This window comes from Pteronotus mesoamericanus, unplaced genomic scaffold (genome assembly GCF_021234165.1).
Source record: "Pteronotus mesoamericanus isolate MK-2021 breed Mesoamerican mustached bat unplaced genomic scaffold, CSHL_Meso_final contig_657, whole genome shotgun sequence".
Lineage (NCBI taxonomy): Eukaryota > Metazoa > Chordata > Mammalia > Chiroptera > Mormoopidae > Pteronotus > Pteronotus mesoamericanus.
Genome location: NW_026555229.1, coordinates 23,443,141 through 23,462,152, shown reverse-complemented (window position 1 = coordinate 23,462,152; position 19,012 = coordinate 23,443,141). Strand labels below are relative to the sequence as shown.

At 54.4% G+C, this 19,012-nt stretch overlaps 1 protein-coding gene across 1 annotated transcript in view; it reads right to left on the bottom strand.

Moving 5' to 3' along the window:
• DOCK1 (dedicator of cytokinesis 1) overlaps positions 1-19,012 on the bottom strand; it is a 383,329-nt gene that overhangs the window by 53,305 nt on the left and 311,012 nt on the right. The window contains exons 32-35 of the mRNA XM_054581689.1: positions 16,153-16,211; positions 9,155-9,303; positions 371-456; positions 38-194 (exon numbers count right to left, since the gene is read on the bottom strand). Of these exons, the coding sequence (XP_054437664.1) occupies positions 38-194; positions 371-456; positions 9,155-9,303; positions 16,153-16,211 (451 nt within the window). The remainder of the gene's footprint in view (positions 1-37; positions 195-370; positions 457-9,154; positions 9,304-16,152; positions 16,212-19,012) is intronic.

Here is a 19,012-nt window from a genome sequence, read left to right as displayed (position 1 = left end):
GACGGCGCGCGCCCCCCGCGGAGCCCGTGTCACTCACCAGCACGTTGACGGTGCAGCTCATGCGGTTCTCCTTGTTCTCGTCGTGCATGATGGTCCTGTAGTCCAGCAGCCTCTCCATGAGGCGCACGACCAGCCTCACGAACGTCTCCCCGCTTTTGGCGAGGTACTTGTGCTTGCGACAGTGCTCCAGGAGGCTGCAAAACGGCACGCGCCGCGGGTCAGCGCCGCCCGGGCCGGACGGGGCGCCGTCCACGGCCGCCTGCGTCTCTGCCACATCCGCATTCTTTCTGGGCCCCCACGGTCCCTGTGGCCTGACCGCAGTCTCCCTGCCTCCGCTCTGACCGGGGCCCCGCGGCCAGGCAACACTTACATTTTATCGAACAACACTTTGTACTGTTCGTCTCCTCGGCCCCCCTCCACTTCGTGATCCAGCTTGGTGATGATCTCGTTTTCGAACTACAATTAAACAGAGGAAGCAGAGTAAGTCATCGGAGGGGCGGGTATTTCATTTACGACGGGCGCACCAACAGCCCAGACGCTGGCAGGGGACCACCACCGCGTAGCTCCCCTCCGCCTTTGAAGCCTGACTTCATCTGCGAGTCGCTGTCCCCGAGCCCCCGGAGACGAGTGATGGCCTCATCACCGGGGGATCTTCCATTTCCTCCCCTGGCTGATGGAGTCTGAACACACGGATTCAGACAGCGGGGACGCAAGCGAGAGAAAGACCGACCAGGAGGCCGGGGGAGAGAAGTGAAGGTGCTGCATGAAAACACGTCTCAATCTTTGACTCTACAAACGAGCAACACCTCAAACAGTTCCGTGGTCCCTGAGAAGGAGCAGGCGGTGTTCGCTCCCCGGCAATCGGAAGAGGCCCAGGGGCCACTTTGCGGCCATGCCCTGAGGGATCCCCGGGGAGCTTCTCCCTTGGGCTGGAAGAACAGTATAAGAAACCAGAAAGGCGTCATCCCGACGGCCCGCCAGCAGACGCTTCCCAGAGGCTCCGGGGGGACTTCCAGAGCATCGCGGTGCGCAAGGGCCGTCAGAACCCACGGTCTCTCAGACCCATGCTTTCTGGAAGACTCTAGATTCTGGTACTGTGCAAATCTGCCAAGGTTTCCAAAGGCGCCGTGGCCCCTGCGGCTGACCGGGCTAGAAACCGCTACCTTGATAAGGACACGTGTCCCCATCCTTGAGACCCAGGCCCTCGTCCCTGGCAGAATTCAGAGCCACCTCAGTACCAGGATTCTAGCCAAGCGACTACCACGCTGTAGGGTGTCCACAGGGGCTAGAGGAGACTCAGTTTCTGCAGAGATGACCTGGCAGACGGCAGGTGGGGGGGCCCCAGGAAACAGCAGAGGGCAGGGCTCAGGAAGCGAGCCCGCCACAGACGGCACGACGCCAGGGTCGCTGGGCCCTCGAACGTATCCGCTCAGACACCCCATCCCCAGGCCGTCCACTGTGACCAGGATCCCGGCAGAGTGTAAGCTGAGCGAGGGAACTTCCTTCTCTGGGTCACTGCTGGGTCCTGACTCCTAGAACAGCCGCTGGTGGTGACGATGCGGACAGGATGCCTGCGCGACGGGCCCATAAATTACTGGATAGAGCTGGTGTGCAGGTGGGTTGGGCCAGGGCTTAATGCGTCAACAAAGGCGTGGGCCGGCAGGTCGCTAAGACACACCTGCTCTCTCAGCTGCCCAGGCCCAGCGGCGACCACACTCGCCCGAGCGCTTGTCACAGGCACTGCAGGCGCCGATGACCATCCTGGGGACGCGGGGCGGCCGCGGCAGCTGATGGAGGCCCCTGCGGAGCAGGGAGAGAGAGGCCTGGGGAGGCCTGGGGAGGAGCCTGAGGGCAGGCCCAGACCTGCCCGCCCTTGAAGGGGCCACGTGCCAGAGCCCCGTCGGGTCACGCTGTGGATGAAGCGAGGCTGCAGGCAGGCCCGAGAGAAGTGCTGAGTCTCGCTGGACACCAAGCACTCGGCACCCTCACAAAATCCTGGGCCTCGGTGACCCCCGAGTCTCCTCTTGATCTCCATCATCTCCTTCCCCCAACAAATACCCTCTTTCTGATTCTGTTTAGCCTCAGACATGCAGGGATTTCCAGAACACAGAAAAAGGGACGGTTTTATTGAAGAAGAAAGGATGACCTGCTTTTTTTATTTCCCCAGCTGAAGTCTCACGATAATGACTTTTATTGTAACCACCTTTTGATACTAACCCACTATCACTCTGCTCTTTACTGGAAAGAATTCTTCAAAAGGCGACTCTTTTTGGAAGCCAGCACAAACAAGGGAGAGGGCTGGCTGCTGGCCCGGCGTCGGTGTTTTCAGACCGCCCGTCTCCCAAATTAGTGCCACCACGGGAACGCCCAAGATTCAGAGTTCGGTGAGGGCTGATCCTTCAGAACAAATAACCGGGTGCAGAGTAACACTAAATTTAATTAACACGCACAATGAGCAGCCAGCGAGGAAGGCCTGGAGATGCAGCAAAACGCGCCCTATCCGCACACAGGCAGATGCACACAAGCGTTCCAAATTACTCATCCTAGTTCATCAGAAGACACTTGAGTTTGGAGTCCACCTCCTGGAAACGGCGCGTTTTCCCCGCTTTCATGTAAACCTAGCTGTCACAAATAAGGGCAATAAGGACACGCCAGCTCATTAAGCATGCTGCTTATCAAATCTGACTGCTGAATTTAATGTTTTCTAAAAGGAGTGAATGAGTGATAAGGAAAGAAGAACACAGCTGATTCTAATTTTACTAACCTTTAGTCGAAACTGAGTAATTTGCACAAACACCTGGCAACCCCGTTCTATTTATTAGCCAGGATTCAACACACAGATCTGCAGCAAGCTTCTGTTTCCAGGGTCTTTGTGAATTTTTACAGAATGCACTAGAAACCATTTGCTAGAAACAGTGTGCTGTGAACGGTTATCATAATCAGAACGAAATGATTCTGCCTAAATAAATTGGAGAAAGCACATTTGTTGATAGAGCAGAGCTGGTTTTATAAAAATTGCATTTATTATCCTTGTACACGCCTGCTGTTTGCTAATTTGCCGCAGGGTTCTCTGTGGTTAGGATGAAATTAGAACGGATTTACTTTATTGCTCAAAAGGTGGCAGAAGCTCACTCATGTGATAAGTGCAATCATTATATGGCATTTTCCCCTCTTTTCTGAGTGACCAACGTCACCATGAAAACACCCACAGGGTGTTCAACGTAAACGTTGGGCAGAGGCTCTCCGTGCGTCTGGTACTAGTGGCCCTCCCCCAATGTGGGACAGAAGAGGCCCCGTCGGAGCAGAGGGCCGTTTGGAAGGTGGCTGGCACGCCGAGCCCGGGGAAGGGGCCGCGGGCTGTGCCCGCAGCGGCACTCACGTGTTGCTGATTCCAATGATGTAGAGAGGAAGCCTGGCCCCAGTGCCGCCCGATCCTTGGGCTCTTGGCTCCAAGGTACGAGACCGCGGGCGAGCGTCTCAGCAGCGGGTCCGCCCGAAGCCAGCCCTGTCTGGTTTAGGGTGCGTGTGTGGTGGGGTAGGCTCCCCTCTGCCTCTAAAGGTACGGGATGGAAGAAGTGTGTGCACGCATTTCCACGTGTAGGGAACCAGGCTTGCATTTTGCAGACTGCCCACCTGGGATGGGGGGCCCGGTGGGAAGCCAAACCAGGAGGGGAGGCTTCCCGCAGTCAGTCCCCACAGCGCTGCACAGCGCTGGGAGGCAGGCCGGAGTGCGGCGGAAGCTGGGACCTGGGGACCTGCTACACAGGCTGCGTTACTGACGAGGCACCTGAGCGAGCGGTGGCCCCCGGTTCTGCACACTCCACTTTCTCCTTGTTTTTGGAGCGGCTCACAAGTCACGGGGAGTCGCACCGTGGCTGTGGGCCACCCCCTGGCACCTGTCGGCCTCAAGGAACCAGCCTTGGCTTCTGCATCTGCCTGGGGAACCGGTCCCTTCGCTCCGGCAGTGACAGCGGCGGGGGCGGGAGAAAGTCACGGAGCTGCAGCTGCGTGGAAAACACGGCCAAGAGGAAGGGACGGCGCGGCCGGGCGGAGGGCAGCCTGGCCCTCCGATGACGTCGGTGCGGCCTTGCACGCGGACACCCGGAAGCGCCTGATTCCCCGCGACCTAGCGCTCCGCTCAGACACGCTCCGATTTGTATGTACACGGCATTCCTCTTGCTTAACCACTCTGTAAACTTAATTACACACTTAATTAATCTTTGGCACTCCTCTCCCACATTCTGAAATGCCCACATCCTTCCATGTCCAACGAGCAGGCGGCTCGCTGACCTTGAAGCTTCTGTGCAAGAGTCAGGAGCCGAGAGGCTCCAAGGCCCCGGACCCGAGCAGCCTGCCAGGGCCGCTGGCAACGCCCCCGGCACGGGCACGGCCCAGGCCCTGACAGTGTGCCCCGGGTGCACGCCCTCCGCGTGAGACCTGCTTCATGTGGTTGAAGATGGAGGGAGCTTGCACATCTCTTTGCTGGAGGGCTTTTAGGAGCAGAATTCGATGTAGCTCGAGCTCTTGGGAGACAGGGGGTTAGTATCCACGGTCCCCAGAATCGCTTTGGGTGTGCGGTTCAATGAAATAAAAGCCTAATTCTTGTCCGTGTTTCTCCTTGAAGCATCCAAAAGAAGAGAATCAAGTGTGACTTTGACATGGAAATCAAAGTTAACCAACACAATCCCGGTGAATTGAAGAATAAACAAGATAAAACTGCCACCCCACTTATTCATGTTCATATTAACAGTGCAAAATTGGCTTTCCCATCCAGCAAGAGATGCCGGCGCCCCCTGGGGTGTCAGCGATCTGCTCAAGGCAGTGGCGGAGCCCACTCAGGCGGGAGGCGGAGACAGCAGGGCCCGGGGCTGCGCCGCTAATGGGCGTTCCTGCAGGTGTTCCACTGAGCCTCGCTCGGACGCTGGAGCAGCTCCATGCCTGAAAGTATTACTCTGCTGGGGGCCCTGTCTCTTCCCTTTTATGAATGGCCTGCAGACCCCACGGCCGTTCGCTGCAAGTCTCAGCTGTGAGTTCTGTATTGTCCGAAGACATTAACAAACGGAATTCATTAAAAAGGTGCTAGGAGAGAACTAAAAGTACACTTTTTTATGCAGCAAAATCCAGGGAGGCTGAGACTCAGGAGTGTGTGTTACTCACTTGGGGGCAGGGGGCTCGGTGAGGGCGAGGGGAAAGGTGAGTTTCGGGGTGAGGAGGGGGCACGGATAACATGGCTCGGCGGGTCTGCGTGAATGATTCGAGGGGTGTGAAGACTCTGGCCTGAGCACCTGACGTTGGACCCGATCAACCCTCCGGCTCGGCCTCAGGTTCCTGCACAATGTGTGACTTCTGTTGGCGCCCGAGGATCTTTGTCAGCTGGCCTTACCTGCCACCTGCGAGGCCCTGCCCAGAGCAGATGGTATCAAGGGACTTCAGGCTGCAGCCCTGGAAAGTGCACCCCAGGCCACCAGGCAGGCCCGGGAACGGGTGGCTCCCCGCCACGCCTGGGCAGGCCCATTCTGTGCGCAGACACTGCGAGGCAGGGCCAGCGACACCAGGGCAAGGCCAAGGCCAAGGCGAGGGCAAGCGCGGTAATTCTGAGAGAAGACTCGTGCTCGCTTTTGCGACAATAGAGGCCAGCCGGCAGACTCTGGGGACAGTCACGTGTCAGAGTATCCTAAGGAAATGCCCTGCGTTTGGAGGGGGCGGGAGAGGCAGGCGCCAGGCGGTGAGATGTGCCTTTGAAATTCCAACAGCGGTTTGACACAGTTTAATCTTGAGTAAAATGGCAGGTGTTTCTTCTGAATCTATGGGTCCCGTCTCTTCTCCAACCACAAGCAACAGACAACATGTGCTTCACCAACGCAGCACGTTATGGCCTGGCTCCAAAAGACAGAGCCACCTTTTAACACATGAGGTACAGCCTATGCTGAAAGCCCTAAAGTTCTGTAACAATGAAATGCCGACATGCCTGCCCTTCTCTCCAACAGGTCTGCACGGCAGGTATAAAAGAAAGGCCAGTTTGGCCCTTGCTCAGGTGACTAATAAGGTGAGGTAATTGGATGGGTGGCGGACCAGTGAAACAGCAGCCAGCCAGCCAGCCTGGGACCGGGTAGGGACCTGCCCGCCCACGGCGTAACCACCGACGCCCCCTGCTAGCAAAGGATCAGTCGATAAAAGACAGGAGTTAAGCCGAGGACACAAAGCAGCTAGGAAAGACACAGTGGGTCGAGAGGCAAATGCCGTGGCCCAGGTCAGCGCTGAGCTAGGAACTGAGAGACAATGCCAGACGGTGCTGGAGACGAGATGGGGGCGTTTACGTCAGTGCGGCCCACCCTGGCGGCCGGCCCGCACGGCCCTCCACCCGCCAGGCTGAGAGGGGCCGAGGGGAAACCCAAACAGGGCAAGCCCGGCAGAGAGGAAGCCCCGCTTCCCCCAGTTCGCAGGGACGGATGAGCGCGGCAGAGAGATCTTGCACTGATTTTAGTTCTCCTGCCTTTGGTCTGTCCTGCCCGCTTGTCTGCAAATGTATAAGCAGAGGACAAAGGACCAACGGGCCAGTGATGACCGACCAGAACCCTCGGGGAGCCGCCCGCGCGGCCTGGCCGCGCGGCGTGCCGGCCCGGGGCTCTCTCCACGCGTGGGCTTTCGCTCGCGCACCCCCCAGCCAGGCACGCTGAGGGGAAGGCGCAGAACTCGCGCACGGCTTCGGTTTTCTGGGAGGGTTTCTCCTGGAACTGGACTGATTCTGAAGTCACAGCCATGGGGGGGCGGGGGGAACGGAGGAAGGAGGCGGAAGGGCTGTGACTCTCATGAGCTCTGTGTCACTCGTGGGCAAAGCTGAGACTCCTGTGCATGGGGAAAAGGATGCATTTTCGTGGAAGATGGTCGTTAGATATTTTAAAGCTCTAGCGGGACAGGAAAGGGACAGCTCGGAAGCCAAACTGCCCTTCCGGGCTCCAGACGGCCCATGACCGATTTTGTCCCGAAGACTGCCGGAACGAGTGACAAACGACACAACGTTTCGAAGGCCCTGGATCTGGTAACATATTCTCTCTCTCACACACACACGGTCCAGCTGAAGGCAGGCCTGCCTGAGTGTAGTTGGTTGGTAGGATAATAATACGGGTGTAATAATTTAGTTTTAATTTGAACATTTCACGTAAAATGGCATATGGCGTGCTTGAGTGTGATATTGTTATGTTACAGCTGACGCACATGCATATGATTTTGTAATAAAAAAGGCATTATTTGTGCTAGACCACACACACACACACACACACACACACACACTTTCCTCTTTTCCTGATTCTTTAATTTCATAGCATTTTTTCTGAAGGTTCTTCCTTGGAGCTTGATTTATATAAAATTCAAAAAGTCAGATGCCAGGAAAACGCATGTTGGAATTCCAGTTCCTGGTTCTGGTGAGCTGGCGGTGAGACCGGACCGTGAGTTAGCGCTGGGGCAGGCAGGCCGGTCACACGTTACAGCGATGAGGTAAAGAAACCGGCCACGGTGTCGAGAGTTACAAATACATTTTGAATCAGCAACCCTGTTTTTGAGAACGTGTACCGGGAAAACTTTAAAGAAAGCCAAGTTGTGTGCATGCATACGTTCACTGTAGTGGAAATCGGCAAACAGTCTAAATGCCCAGCGACCGGGGGTGAATAAAAGATTAGCCAAGGCATCTTGTGAATTGTCACGCAGGCATTAAAACCATGGTTAGCTGCTACATTGTAATCAAGGAAACTGTCTTTGATACACTGTCTAACAAAAAGAACAAGAAAATTTGGACAATGTTTACAACATTACAATTACATGTGGACAAAGGCAGATAGTGGACCAGAGGGACCAACACAGCTGTCCTTTTACAATAGATTCTTTGTTTCAACAAATAAATAAATGTAAGGAAATCTTCCTCAGCCGTGGGAAGAACAGGAGGAAAGAAAGCAGGAAGAAGGGAGGGGGGAAGGTGGGCTTTATGGGTTTGCTTTTATTCACTTCTCACTATATCCTTTTTGTGTACATTCTATTTTTAGACCCATTTCGGAGCTTTGAATCGGAAACTCGAAGATGTTCAGCGATTTACTCGAGCCCCGGGTGACTACCAGGCTAGGCCAGGAGCCCCAGCCCGCCTGACTTCTGGGCCCACACTCAACTCCAGCTCACGGAGTGGAGGTTCTTCCCGCTTTTCACCCTGGTGTTTCATTCCAGGAAATAGCAAAACTGTCCCTCGCGGCTACTCCATACCTTCAGGCGATAATGGAAAAGGACCAATGAACACCAACGAAGCACACACAGCACCCTTCAACTAGCAAGTACAAGGCGGGGAAGGAAAACCTACCCGAAATGTTAGATCCCACTCAAGTCATGCTACCTTCACTGGTACAGTTTTGTTTTCCTTTCAATATAGGAATTTTCCCCAAATTCCTCTAAAGTTTATGTAAAATAAATCTTCACGTTCTTGAATAACAGCCATATTTAAACAAAGGTTGCTTTTGATGCAGAGGACGCCCTATTGGCTGGACTCTGGTCCTGGCTCCTGCAAAGCACCACGACCAAGCTGCTCGGTCACCAGGGGAACGTCCCGGCACGTTTGGCCATGCACGTGCCCGCCGACCGTGCGTGAACACACAACAGCTCCCTGCTCTTCATGGAATCCAGGCCGGGGTCGCTCCGGTTTGTCCTCCCTGTCGGGCAGTGACACACACTTCCTTTGAGGAATTCTCACCGGGTCCATCCCACAGGTAGAAGGTCGGGGCGGACATTTAGGAGAAGACAGCCAGGCTGGTGACCTCGAAGTAACAGAAGCTGGCAACAAGCAGCCGCTCCGAGCGAACCCAGCCACACCCGACCCAACGCTCCGAGTGCCCACGCCGGGCAGGGCGAGGAAGAGACCCACCCAGGGCTGTGTGGGCAGGTAAATCCAGGTGAAGATAGGTAAGTAAGAACTAAAAATTGAGGACAATTCCTCCCAAAGATGAGAGCAAAGGAGGACAGGCCTCCTCCAGACAGAAGGTCCTGAGCTCTTTCTCCCTAAGCTGGGGGGAAGTACATTTTCCTCATTCAGCACCGTTAACTCCAGAACCACCTGTACGTCTTTTTCAGGGACTTCAGGCTTGTCGCCCGCCCCTCCCCGCCCTGCCCCCGGCCTTACCATCTGGAAGCTCCGGGTGGAGTGGAATTCACACTGCATCATGTCGAAGAAGATGGGGATGGTGGCCTTGCGCAGCTCTGTCTCGGGAATTAGTGTCATTTCCAACATTGGGCCCACCATTTCCGGAATGAACTTTATCTTGTGCTGACCTTGAACAAAGAAATGCATTTTTCAGAAATGTTTTAAAGAAGGACTCTAGAACAGCTTTCAACGGATAAAACAACGCAGGTCATCGTGAGGCCGAACACCAGGACCGTGGGACTGTGCGTCCCTTCCTCCTGCTCTGCGGGCACTTTGGACGTGCCCGGTATTCTCATTGCTGGAAACGAAGCTACTGAAACGTTCACCCGGTATCACCTCTGCAGCGTGACTTCCGGGGTAGAGAAGAGAAAGCCCGTTTAATGAACAGCTTGACCACACAGATCAAGGACATGAGCAGCGAATGGGTACCGGGCCTCGGACAGACCGAGGCTGGGACAGTGAGCAGGAGTCATTAGAGCGAGGGAGTTAGGGGGGATGGTCTCTTGGGTCCTCTCCAGCTCCGTATAAGCATCGTATAAGGAGGAGGTTTTCTAGAACATTCGGAACGACTCCAATATCAGGAAGTCAAGCACAGGCCCCAGAAGGTGGAGCTGTGAAAACAGATGCTACTCAGCCTTCATGGGCTACCGCTGTTTGACTGGAAACTGCTTATTTAAGTAATTACTTTCTTCTTCTTAATTCACCTACCTTATCCAGATATGATTAAGGAATTCAGAGAGAGGTTTCTCCAAAGTTGTTAAACAAATGTGCTTGCCTTTATGAATAGTAATGATGAGAACCTTAGCTGACGTTGACAAGCGCTTCAGATAAGCTGGGTAGAGGATGCCTCATTGAATTCTCACGAAAACCTTGGCAGATGACGACCACGCCTCTTCTCCAACAGACCTGATGTCAGTCAGCTTCCTTTTTTACAGCAAAGCGGACCAGCTGGCACGGCCTGCCGCCCCACGTGCACAGCCTCCTATTGCCAACTCCCTCCGGGGCGCGGGGGCCACTCCCAGCCCGAGTCCCTCCTGCAGTGAGGAAACGGCCGCGGCCACGGCCAGCGCGCCCTTCAGCGGCGACGGGGGAGCAGGCTGGGAACGCTGCGGGCGTGATTCTGGAGTGTCAGCGCTGGCCCTCACCCCCTGCCTGCTAGTCACGGGGCCTCCCTGCAACGGAGGCGGTGCCAGCTGCCCACACAGCCCCCCGTCTGTCTGCTGTAAGAGAAAGCCAGACGGGGGGACGGAGACCTGCCATTTCATCACGCAGTGCTGGGTCGCCACAATTCCAAACTGGGTCCCCCAGAAAGTAGAGCCTATCTTCTTGTAGGCCCCAAACGGTTTTTGTTTTTCCTACTTCAATTATTTTTGTTGGAAATCTTGGTATCCCGTCTTCCCAAGTCTCCGCCTTCTGCTCAGACGCTGCCGACTCACTCTTGGTCGGAAAGTGCTCACGTGCAGGGTGGGCAGGCCGGCTGGCTCGGCGGCCCGCGCCCACCCTGCCCTGCGAGCGGCAGGCTGGCTGCCAGCGCGCCCAGCCCAGCAGCAGCCCCCACTCCCTTCAGAGAGGTGCCCCTAAGTGCCCGAGCACTGGGAGAGACATGGGCGAGCTTACAGAGGACCTGAAATGAGCCAAGAGGCGCCTGAGGACAGGTGGATGGAGAAAAACACCCCCCGCCCCCGCTCCACTGCCTGGAGAACCCCTGTCTAAACAGAGGGGGCGAGGAATTCAACCCGGGCGGTGTGATTAACATTAGAGGCAGGTGGTAGGAAGAAAGCGATCTTCTAAAAGTCCCGCCCTCTTGTCGTTAGTGTCAAAAATCTGATTTGCTTTCATTCCATCCCATTATAATTTATATCATTTCCTTTCCAACATGTGCTGGAAGAATGCACAAGAATTAATTGCTTGAGTGAATTATTTGTGACATTTTGTTATTAACACCAGCAATTTATCCCGAGTTAATCAACCTTAATAATATTGTTACACAGTCAGGAAATAGAATGGGTAGTCTAAAGAATTTAGTTTTCTGTATAACTCGGCCAATACAGACTTCTGAGAGAACCATTAAACAAATTTGGCTTTTATAAATAACTGCACTTAACAAAGTACATAATCCCCGTATTAGGCTAAGTTAATATACGTCTGACATTTATACTAGGCGGACACATTCACAGAATATAACCTTCCATAAGGGATCTGACTGTAATTAAGATTTCATATTCAGCTCTTACTAACTAATCACTATTTTGACTGAGGCTGCACGGACGGGACTCTCGTCACTTCCCCAGATGCGCCCTGTGTCTGAGAGGCCTGTCACAGCTGCAAAGCAGTCTCTTAAAAATGCTCTCATCTCTGGTCTCGCCGGTGACACGCCTCTTGCGTGATGCCTGGAAATGTCACAGCCGATGTTTCAGCGGACAGTCAATGGTGACAGCGTGTGGTTCATCAACCACGACCTGAGTGTCACAGAGAGAGCTCTTCGGTCGGGTGGCTCTTGCAGCTCCCAGCGGGAGACACACAGAGGTGGTAACAAGTGGCCATCGATGCAGGGAAGGAAATGTAAGTTGCAGAGCCGGGCACCTCACCTTCGATGACAGCCCTTGCCGGGAACGCAGGAGACACTGGCAGGGACCGGCGCAGAGCCCGCTTGTGAGGGACACCCCCGGGGACTTAACCTTCCAGAAGGTGGGGCCTTCAAGGTGGGCAAGGGCGGGGTGATGTCCCCCAGCAGTCTCATCTTTTTGGGTTTTTTGGACGTCTGATTATGGCTTTTGCCCGGAGCCCGCCCTGCCCACGTTTAAGGGTGAGCTCAGGTTTGCTGTCAGAGAGGGTCAAGCTGGTGCCCGCAGTGGAGACTTCAGGGAAGAAAGGCGCATTCCCTCTTTGTTTTGAGACAGAGGAAGGACAAGAGAATTATCAGATCGCAGTGAGGACATTTTACCTCCACGGCGGTCTCCTGGCTACCATCCCCGAGTTCCCTAACACCCGCCTGGAGACTTGGCTCCGGTCACAGACTGTGGCCCTGTGTGTGGTCTCCTGTGGGGACAGAGCGCATCCTCACAGGGAGGCCAGGGTCCGGTCCTCCCTGCCCCCCAGCAGCCTCCCGGGGGCGGGGGCTTGGATGATCTCCTTACAATTCCGACACCCGGGCACACTTATTCCAGGGCGCATGGAGCAAATAATGCTACCACCTGGTCCAACGGACTAGGCCCCATTGTACAGGGGTTTAATGGGAAGCCCACAATTTGTCCCGTCCCCAGAAATCTCTCTGGAGGGAGCCCCTGCCTGAAAAATGTCGCTGACTGAACTGGCCAATGAAGACCTTGCCGGGACCACATCTGCTCCGGCCCGACTGGGGCCACAGAGCTGCTGTGGTGTGCTGTTCCTGGTAAACAAAACGTGAACCTGGGCGCCGAAGCCACAGGGGCAGCGCTGTCCCGGGCTGCCCCGCGGAGCACGCTTTGGTAATGGCAGGAGCCGCATCCAGCCGCACACGTAGCCCCCTACTGCCCTCTGTTTCGAAGAGAGGCTGCTTTTGATTTTCCCTTTCTGACTCAAAATCTGACAGGTTTGGGAGCAAAGAAAATCATGCTGCTCTGTCCCATGGGGCACTTGGATTAAAGCCAGCAACCCAGAGCCAGTCCCTGCAGAGGACAGACCTGGGACAGTGCCCACTGGTTACTGGACACTCGGGGAACACAGGGTCTCATGGAGCATTCAGCTCCTGGCCCGATCGTATGGCAGGTGGCTAACGGGAAGATGATAAATATATTTGACTTCTATTTTTATTTTCTTGGCTGAGCTGGTTAGCGCACCTTGCCAATACCTTCCCAAAATGAAGCCCGTTAAAAAAAACAAAACAACAAAACAAAAAACGCCGTGTAGAAAACAGGACGTGTCCGCCTTGGGGAACTGATGTGCTGTCAGAAGTTTCTAGCGCGGTGGCCTCCACAGTAACACTGCTGGGCAGGCGCCTACATCTGGGATTCACAGTGGCAAGGAGCCAGGCTGCCCGCGGTGCACCAAGGAGCTATTCTTAGGCACTATTGGGGGCTGCTTCGGGCAGACCCCAGAATAATTGAGTTCTTTTACAATTAAGAGACCCGATCATGTTGGTCGATGGTTACTTCCTGTTGTTACCAAGTCCCTGCCCTGATCCATTGACCTCAGTCATGGTTTACATTTGACCTCTTGGCTGTTTCTCAGGCCAGCATGGATGGGCCCCGCTGAAAAGCTGCAAAACACAGATTTTGTGTGTGAACCACAGTATTCAAATCAGCAACCAACAGGATGCCACAGGGTACCTACTCTCCCCACTGCATCCTTCACGCAGCAAATCAAAAGTCTTCTGTCACTCGACTCAGCCTATTTAAGGTACAATGACAGATGATGTCAGGAGGACTGACCACTCCCAAAGGGCTTTACAGACGTGATTCACGCCAGAGGGGGCCTCCTTGGAAGGTCCAGCCTCCGTCAGGCCGGGAGGTGGCACTGCCACGCAGCTCAGGCAGCCCTGGGCTCCTCCCCGATCCCTCCCTAGCAATCATGGCCACGGATGAGGTAAAGTGGAACCAGTTTCAAGGAGGGTCGATCTCAGGGACTCCAGAGATGACCTTGAAAATACTTAATAAAAAAGACAACGGAAAAGGCAGGAGCCCCCATGCGTCAGGTCTACGGGTCCAGCGGAGTTCTGGAGGCTTCCTCCATGTCAGGTGGTGGCCCTTCGTGGCGGGCGGGGGGTGGGGGTGGGCACAGAGAGGAGGCGATGGGCTTGGGGAGCCAGGGTGGGCTGAGCTGGGGCAGCAGCTATGAATCAAGCAACAAGAGTGCATTTTAATATGTTAATGGCCACTCCAAGTCTATAAGATCATGCCGCCTGCAGCGAGAAGTATTTTTATTTCTTCCGTTCTGATATGGATGTCTTTTTTTTTTCTTGCCTTATTTCTCAGGCTCAAACTTCTATCATTGTGTTGAATAAGGAGTGGCAAGAGTGGGCATCCTCTGTCTTGCTCCCGATTTAAAAGGGAAGGCTTTTTGTTTTTCAACGCTGAGTATGATATTACTGTGAACTCGTCATGTGGCCTTTATTATGTTAAGGTAAAATCCTTCTATAGCTACTTTGTTGAGAATTTTTGATCATGAAAGGAAGTTGAATTTTGTCAAATGCATTTTCTGCTTCATCTGAAAGTCATGATTTTTATCCTTCATTCTGTTAAGGGAGTGTATTACTTTTATTAATTTGAATATGTTGAGCCATCCTTGCATCCCAGGGATAGATCCCAGTTCACCACAGCATATAATCCTTTTCCTGTGCTGTTGAATTCAGTTTGCTAGTATTTTGTTGAGGAACTTTGCATCTATGTTCATCAGAGATAGTGGCTATAATTTTATTTTCTCACAGTGTTTTTGTCCGGCTTCAGTGTCAGAGTGATGGTGGCCTCATAAAGTGAGTTTGGAACTGTCCTCACCTCTTCAATTACTTTGGAAGAGTTTGAGAAGAATTTGAGTTAATTAACTCTTCTTTAAGAGTTGGGTACAACTCAACAGTGAAGTCATCTGGTCTTGGCTTTTTGTTGGGAAGTTTCTGAAAGCTGATTCAATCTCATTACTCATAGTCAGTCTGTTTAGATTTTCTAATTTTACATGATCCAGTCATGGCAGGTTGTATGTTTCTAGGAATTTATCCATTTCTTCTGGGTTACCAAATTTGTTGACATGTTATTGTTCATAGTTGTTTCTTATCAGGTATGTTTTTATTTTTATGGTATCAGTTGTAATCTTTTCTCATTTCTGATATTATTTATCTTTTCTCCTTTTTTCTTAACAAATTAGCTAAACTCTTGTCAATTTTAATTTTCTTTTCAAAACAACCAACTCTTAGTTTTGTTGAATTTTTCTATATTTCTATTTTATTTGTTTCTGCTGTGATCTTTATTGTTTCCCTCCTTCTGCTAACTTTAGGCTTAGGTGTTCTCCTCTTTTTAGTTCCTTGAGGAGTAAAGGTAGCTTGTTTTCTGACATCTTTCTTTACTAGTAAAGGCAACAACATAGACCAAAAGGGTCTAACACACATGAAATGGAACATTCCACCTAACAGTAGCAGAACATACATTCTTTTTTATTTTCTCAAGTACATGAGGAACATTCTTTGGAACAGATCAAAAGGTAAGCCATAGAACAATTCTTCACAAATTTAAAGAAATCACAATCATACCAAGTATCTTTTCTGACTATAATGAAATAAAACTAGAAATCAGTAACAGATAAAAAACTAGAAAATTCACGAACAGTGTAAATTAAAAACATACCCTTGAACAACCAATGGGTCAAAGAAGAAATCAAAAGGAAACTGAGAAAATGCCATGAGACAGAAGAAAATGAGAAGACAGCACACACACACTTATGTGACGCCACTAAAGCCGTACTAAGAGGGGAGGGGACAGCGGTGAATGCCCACATTAATTTCCTACCTTCCATGCACACATCCCTGTTGCTAGGTCTGCACAAGCTGGCTGTGCGGCCACCATCTGGTGGCCGTGCACCCGAGGGCAGGGCCGGGCTTTGAGTGGGACAGCAGACCCTTTGGAAGGCAAGTATGTGACAGAGAGCCCGGTGCGACAGTATATGCAGTAGCCCAAGCCGCGCGGTCCGACACATGGGACCCAGGGCACGCTGGTGATGCCCCGGAGCGAGGAGCTCCCCGGCCGAGCTGTGCCCGCCGGACAGCAGGCGGGCCCCCCTGCCTCCCTACTCACCCTACGCATCGGGCTTTCTTCCTTTGACTCGATCTCCTTTCTTTTACTCACCGAAAATAGTTATTGCAAAGAACAGCAATTTTTCTCCAAAGAACAGAGGCAATTAAAATGGTTGGACACCCAACACGGACAAACAGGGCCACGTCGTCACGGGCCACGTTGTCACATGCCACGGAGACCTGGTGCTCCCCCCGATGGCTGGAAATCGCAGCTACTCACCGAGGTTGTACCACATGTCTCTGATTTCGAAGCCGATCTGTCTCCTCATATCTCCGTACCTGACAACCAGGAAGAGGGAAAACGCTGAGTCACTCTCACGGGCACCGGAGACCCGGCCCGGATGCACGATCGGCGCAGTGGCCATCTTCCGCCACTGAGGAGACCCCCAAAGGAAGAGAGGGCGGGGGAGCCCTGCCGGGAATCTCGCCCACCCACCACCAGCCTACACGGCGCCCCCGCCCCCACGGGACCTGGGCGGAGCTGGAGAGTAAGGAAGGGATGTGACTTCAATCCCCGCCGGCCAGAGCAAGAGGGCCTGGCTGCTTGGCCTACGGGGGAGCTCATTTTCCGTGAAGATGGGCGCACCGTGTACTACAGATGCCTAAGACACCCCTCACCCTGCTCACAACACCACAGTAAGCGGTGTCCCCTGAGAACATCCCGCCCGGGAGCCGTCCATCAGAAGAGAAAAGGCCTCTTCCAAGGGCCTCCCGTTCTTCCTCATCGAGTTCAGTGGGAGGAAGGGCCTAACCCACAAAGACGTCAGCAAACACCCGCCCCAGCTAGTTGTTTGTCAGGGAAAACAAACGCTAATTTTCCTCCCGGTGGGTCAGCCGAAGAGGTGTGTGTTTTCAGAGGAAACGGAATTTGATGCTTCAGAAGATAAACCTTTATTAGTTTGTGAGCAATTTAACTTTTCCCTTTATTGCCTAAGGAAAAGGCTGATTATATTAACCATAATAACTTGTGAAATGATCGTACAGCACTGCGGCCTCGCAGTTGTGCCGGGGGGCCTGCCTTGCCCCCCTCCAGCGGGCTGGTGTGACAAGGTCGCCTGAGAACAGGCGACCAGCCAGGCCGCGGCTCTGAAGGCAGGGGTTCTGGCTGCCAAGTCAAAGCCGCGGCCTGCGGCCCCCTCGTTAGAGAAACCCTCAGCGTCCCTGGCCCCAGCATGTCCACTGCAGCAGGACAGGGGACCGGCAGCGTGACCATTCCAACCAGGGATGCGAAACCACCTGCCTAGCAGCTCCCTCACGGAGAGTTCGTAGTCACCGCACAGAGGGCGACACTGAACAGGAGCCTCTGCCCCCCGCAGTGGGACGGGCAGGTCCTTGGAGGAAGACACCAGCCTGCCCCCAGCCCGACAACCAGGGAGCGCTGCTGCGGGCAAACTTGGAGAGGGAGAGAGGGGGCTGTGCCCATCACCCATGCCACGGCGGGGACGGGCTTGTCACCAGCAGCAAAGGGACTGACCCCGAGTGCGGGTGACAGGAGAGCGTGCTCCAGCGGCACCCCGATCACCAAAGTGCATGCTGTCTGAGCGGTGCTAAGGCATAAGGGCCACTTTTCCGATTCCTGTCTTGCTCCTAAACAAATGAGACAGGGGTCCTGCCCGGCAGCTGCGGCAGCCCCGGGCGGGCTGCAGGTGGCCTGGGGACGGGCGTCTCCCGGCATTCGCCAGGGTGCGAGGAGCAGAGAGTTGAAACCCACTCACAGCCAGAGCTGAGCTTTCCTCCCGAGGCTGATGAGCGAGGTCCTCGCTGTCCAAGGACGCGCGTCACTTCTCAGGGAAGTGGGCGTCTGGCGAGGCAGGACGGCGGCATCGCAGCGGGGACCCCGAGATGCGCAACACCGCCAGCCCCTGCCACCGCACGTTCAGAGCTCAATGCTCAGAGGACGCCAGAGGCCCCGAGGGTCCCATCGCAGAGACTGACCGGCCGCAGATGGACTGGCGCATGCCTTAAATACTCTTCGAACGGCCAAGCGTTTCCTGGGACAAAAGCTCTGAGAGTAGGAGCAGCCAGCGGCAGGCGGATCCTCCTGCGTCTGCACCTGTTTCTGGCTCTGGCCCGACTCCTCCCTCAGCCTGATGACAACTGTCCATTCCGAGGGAACCCCCGACCCCTTCAGGGGGACACAGCGCAGGAGGCCCCTGGCTGTGGCGGGTTTAACAGCTGCAGTGTGGGCCACTCAGGAGCCATCTGAGGGGCACCTGCCTTTCTCTGCACAGTCCTCTCCGGCAGGTGCTGATGGGGACGGGGAGGGGGGAAGGGTGTCACAATGTCTGCTTGTCACTTCTCAGTGAGCTTCACTGTCTTGTAAATGCAAAGTGAGGTGCCCTCCCAGTGTTTGGGGCCACTGGCGGCCTCTGTAATGTAAGACAGCAAACCTCTGTTGTTTTAAGCCACTTCACTTGTATGACTCATTATGGGATGGCAGATGGCTCCAGGGGACGGACGCGGCGGCCCGCGGACGCGCCGTCCCGGCCCAGCACACAGCCGAGGCGCATGGCGGGGAAAACGCCGTCTCAACGAACGAGCCAGGGCGGGAGGGCCCAAGGCCGAGACTGGAGGGGCAACGCCACGCGAGGGGAGGGAGACCCAGACACGGGGACAGGGGCAAACCCGCCAGCGCGGCTCCGGGAGCCGAGCAGCTGGGGGACCCTGGGCGCACAGCTGAGCCGGGGCGGGCGGGGGGCCAGGACACGGGGCACGGTGGTGAGCGCACGGAACGGTTTATTCTCACAGCATTATCCCTGCATTACTGGGTCCTTTCCCAAACACTCGGTGGGCCTGCTTTTGCCCCGCCCTGTAGATACACAACGGAATGCTGTTCAGCCAGGAAAAGGACGAGCCTTGGCCACAGCATGGACAGACCTCGAGTGAGTTATGCTCAGGGTAGTAAGTCGGACGGAGGAAGACAGGCACCGTGCGATTTCTCTTATGTGTGGAATCGAAAACAGACCAAGCAAACCCAAGTCACAGACACAGAGAAGGGAGTGGAGGATGCGGGGGCGGGGGCGGGGGCGGGAGCGGGAGGGTGGGTAAAAGGGCGGGGGATCCGGATGTCCCACCTCCCA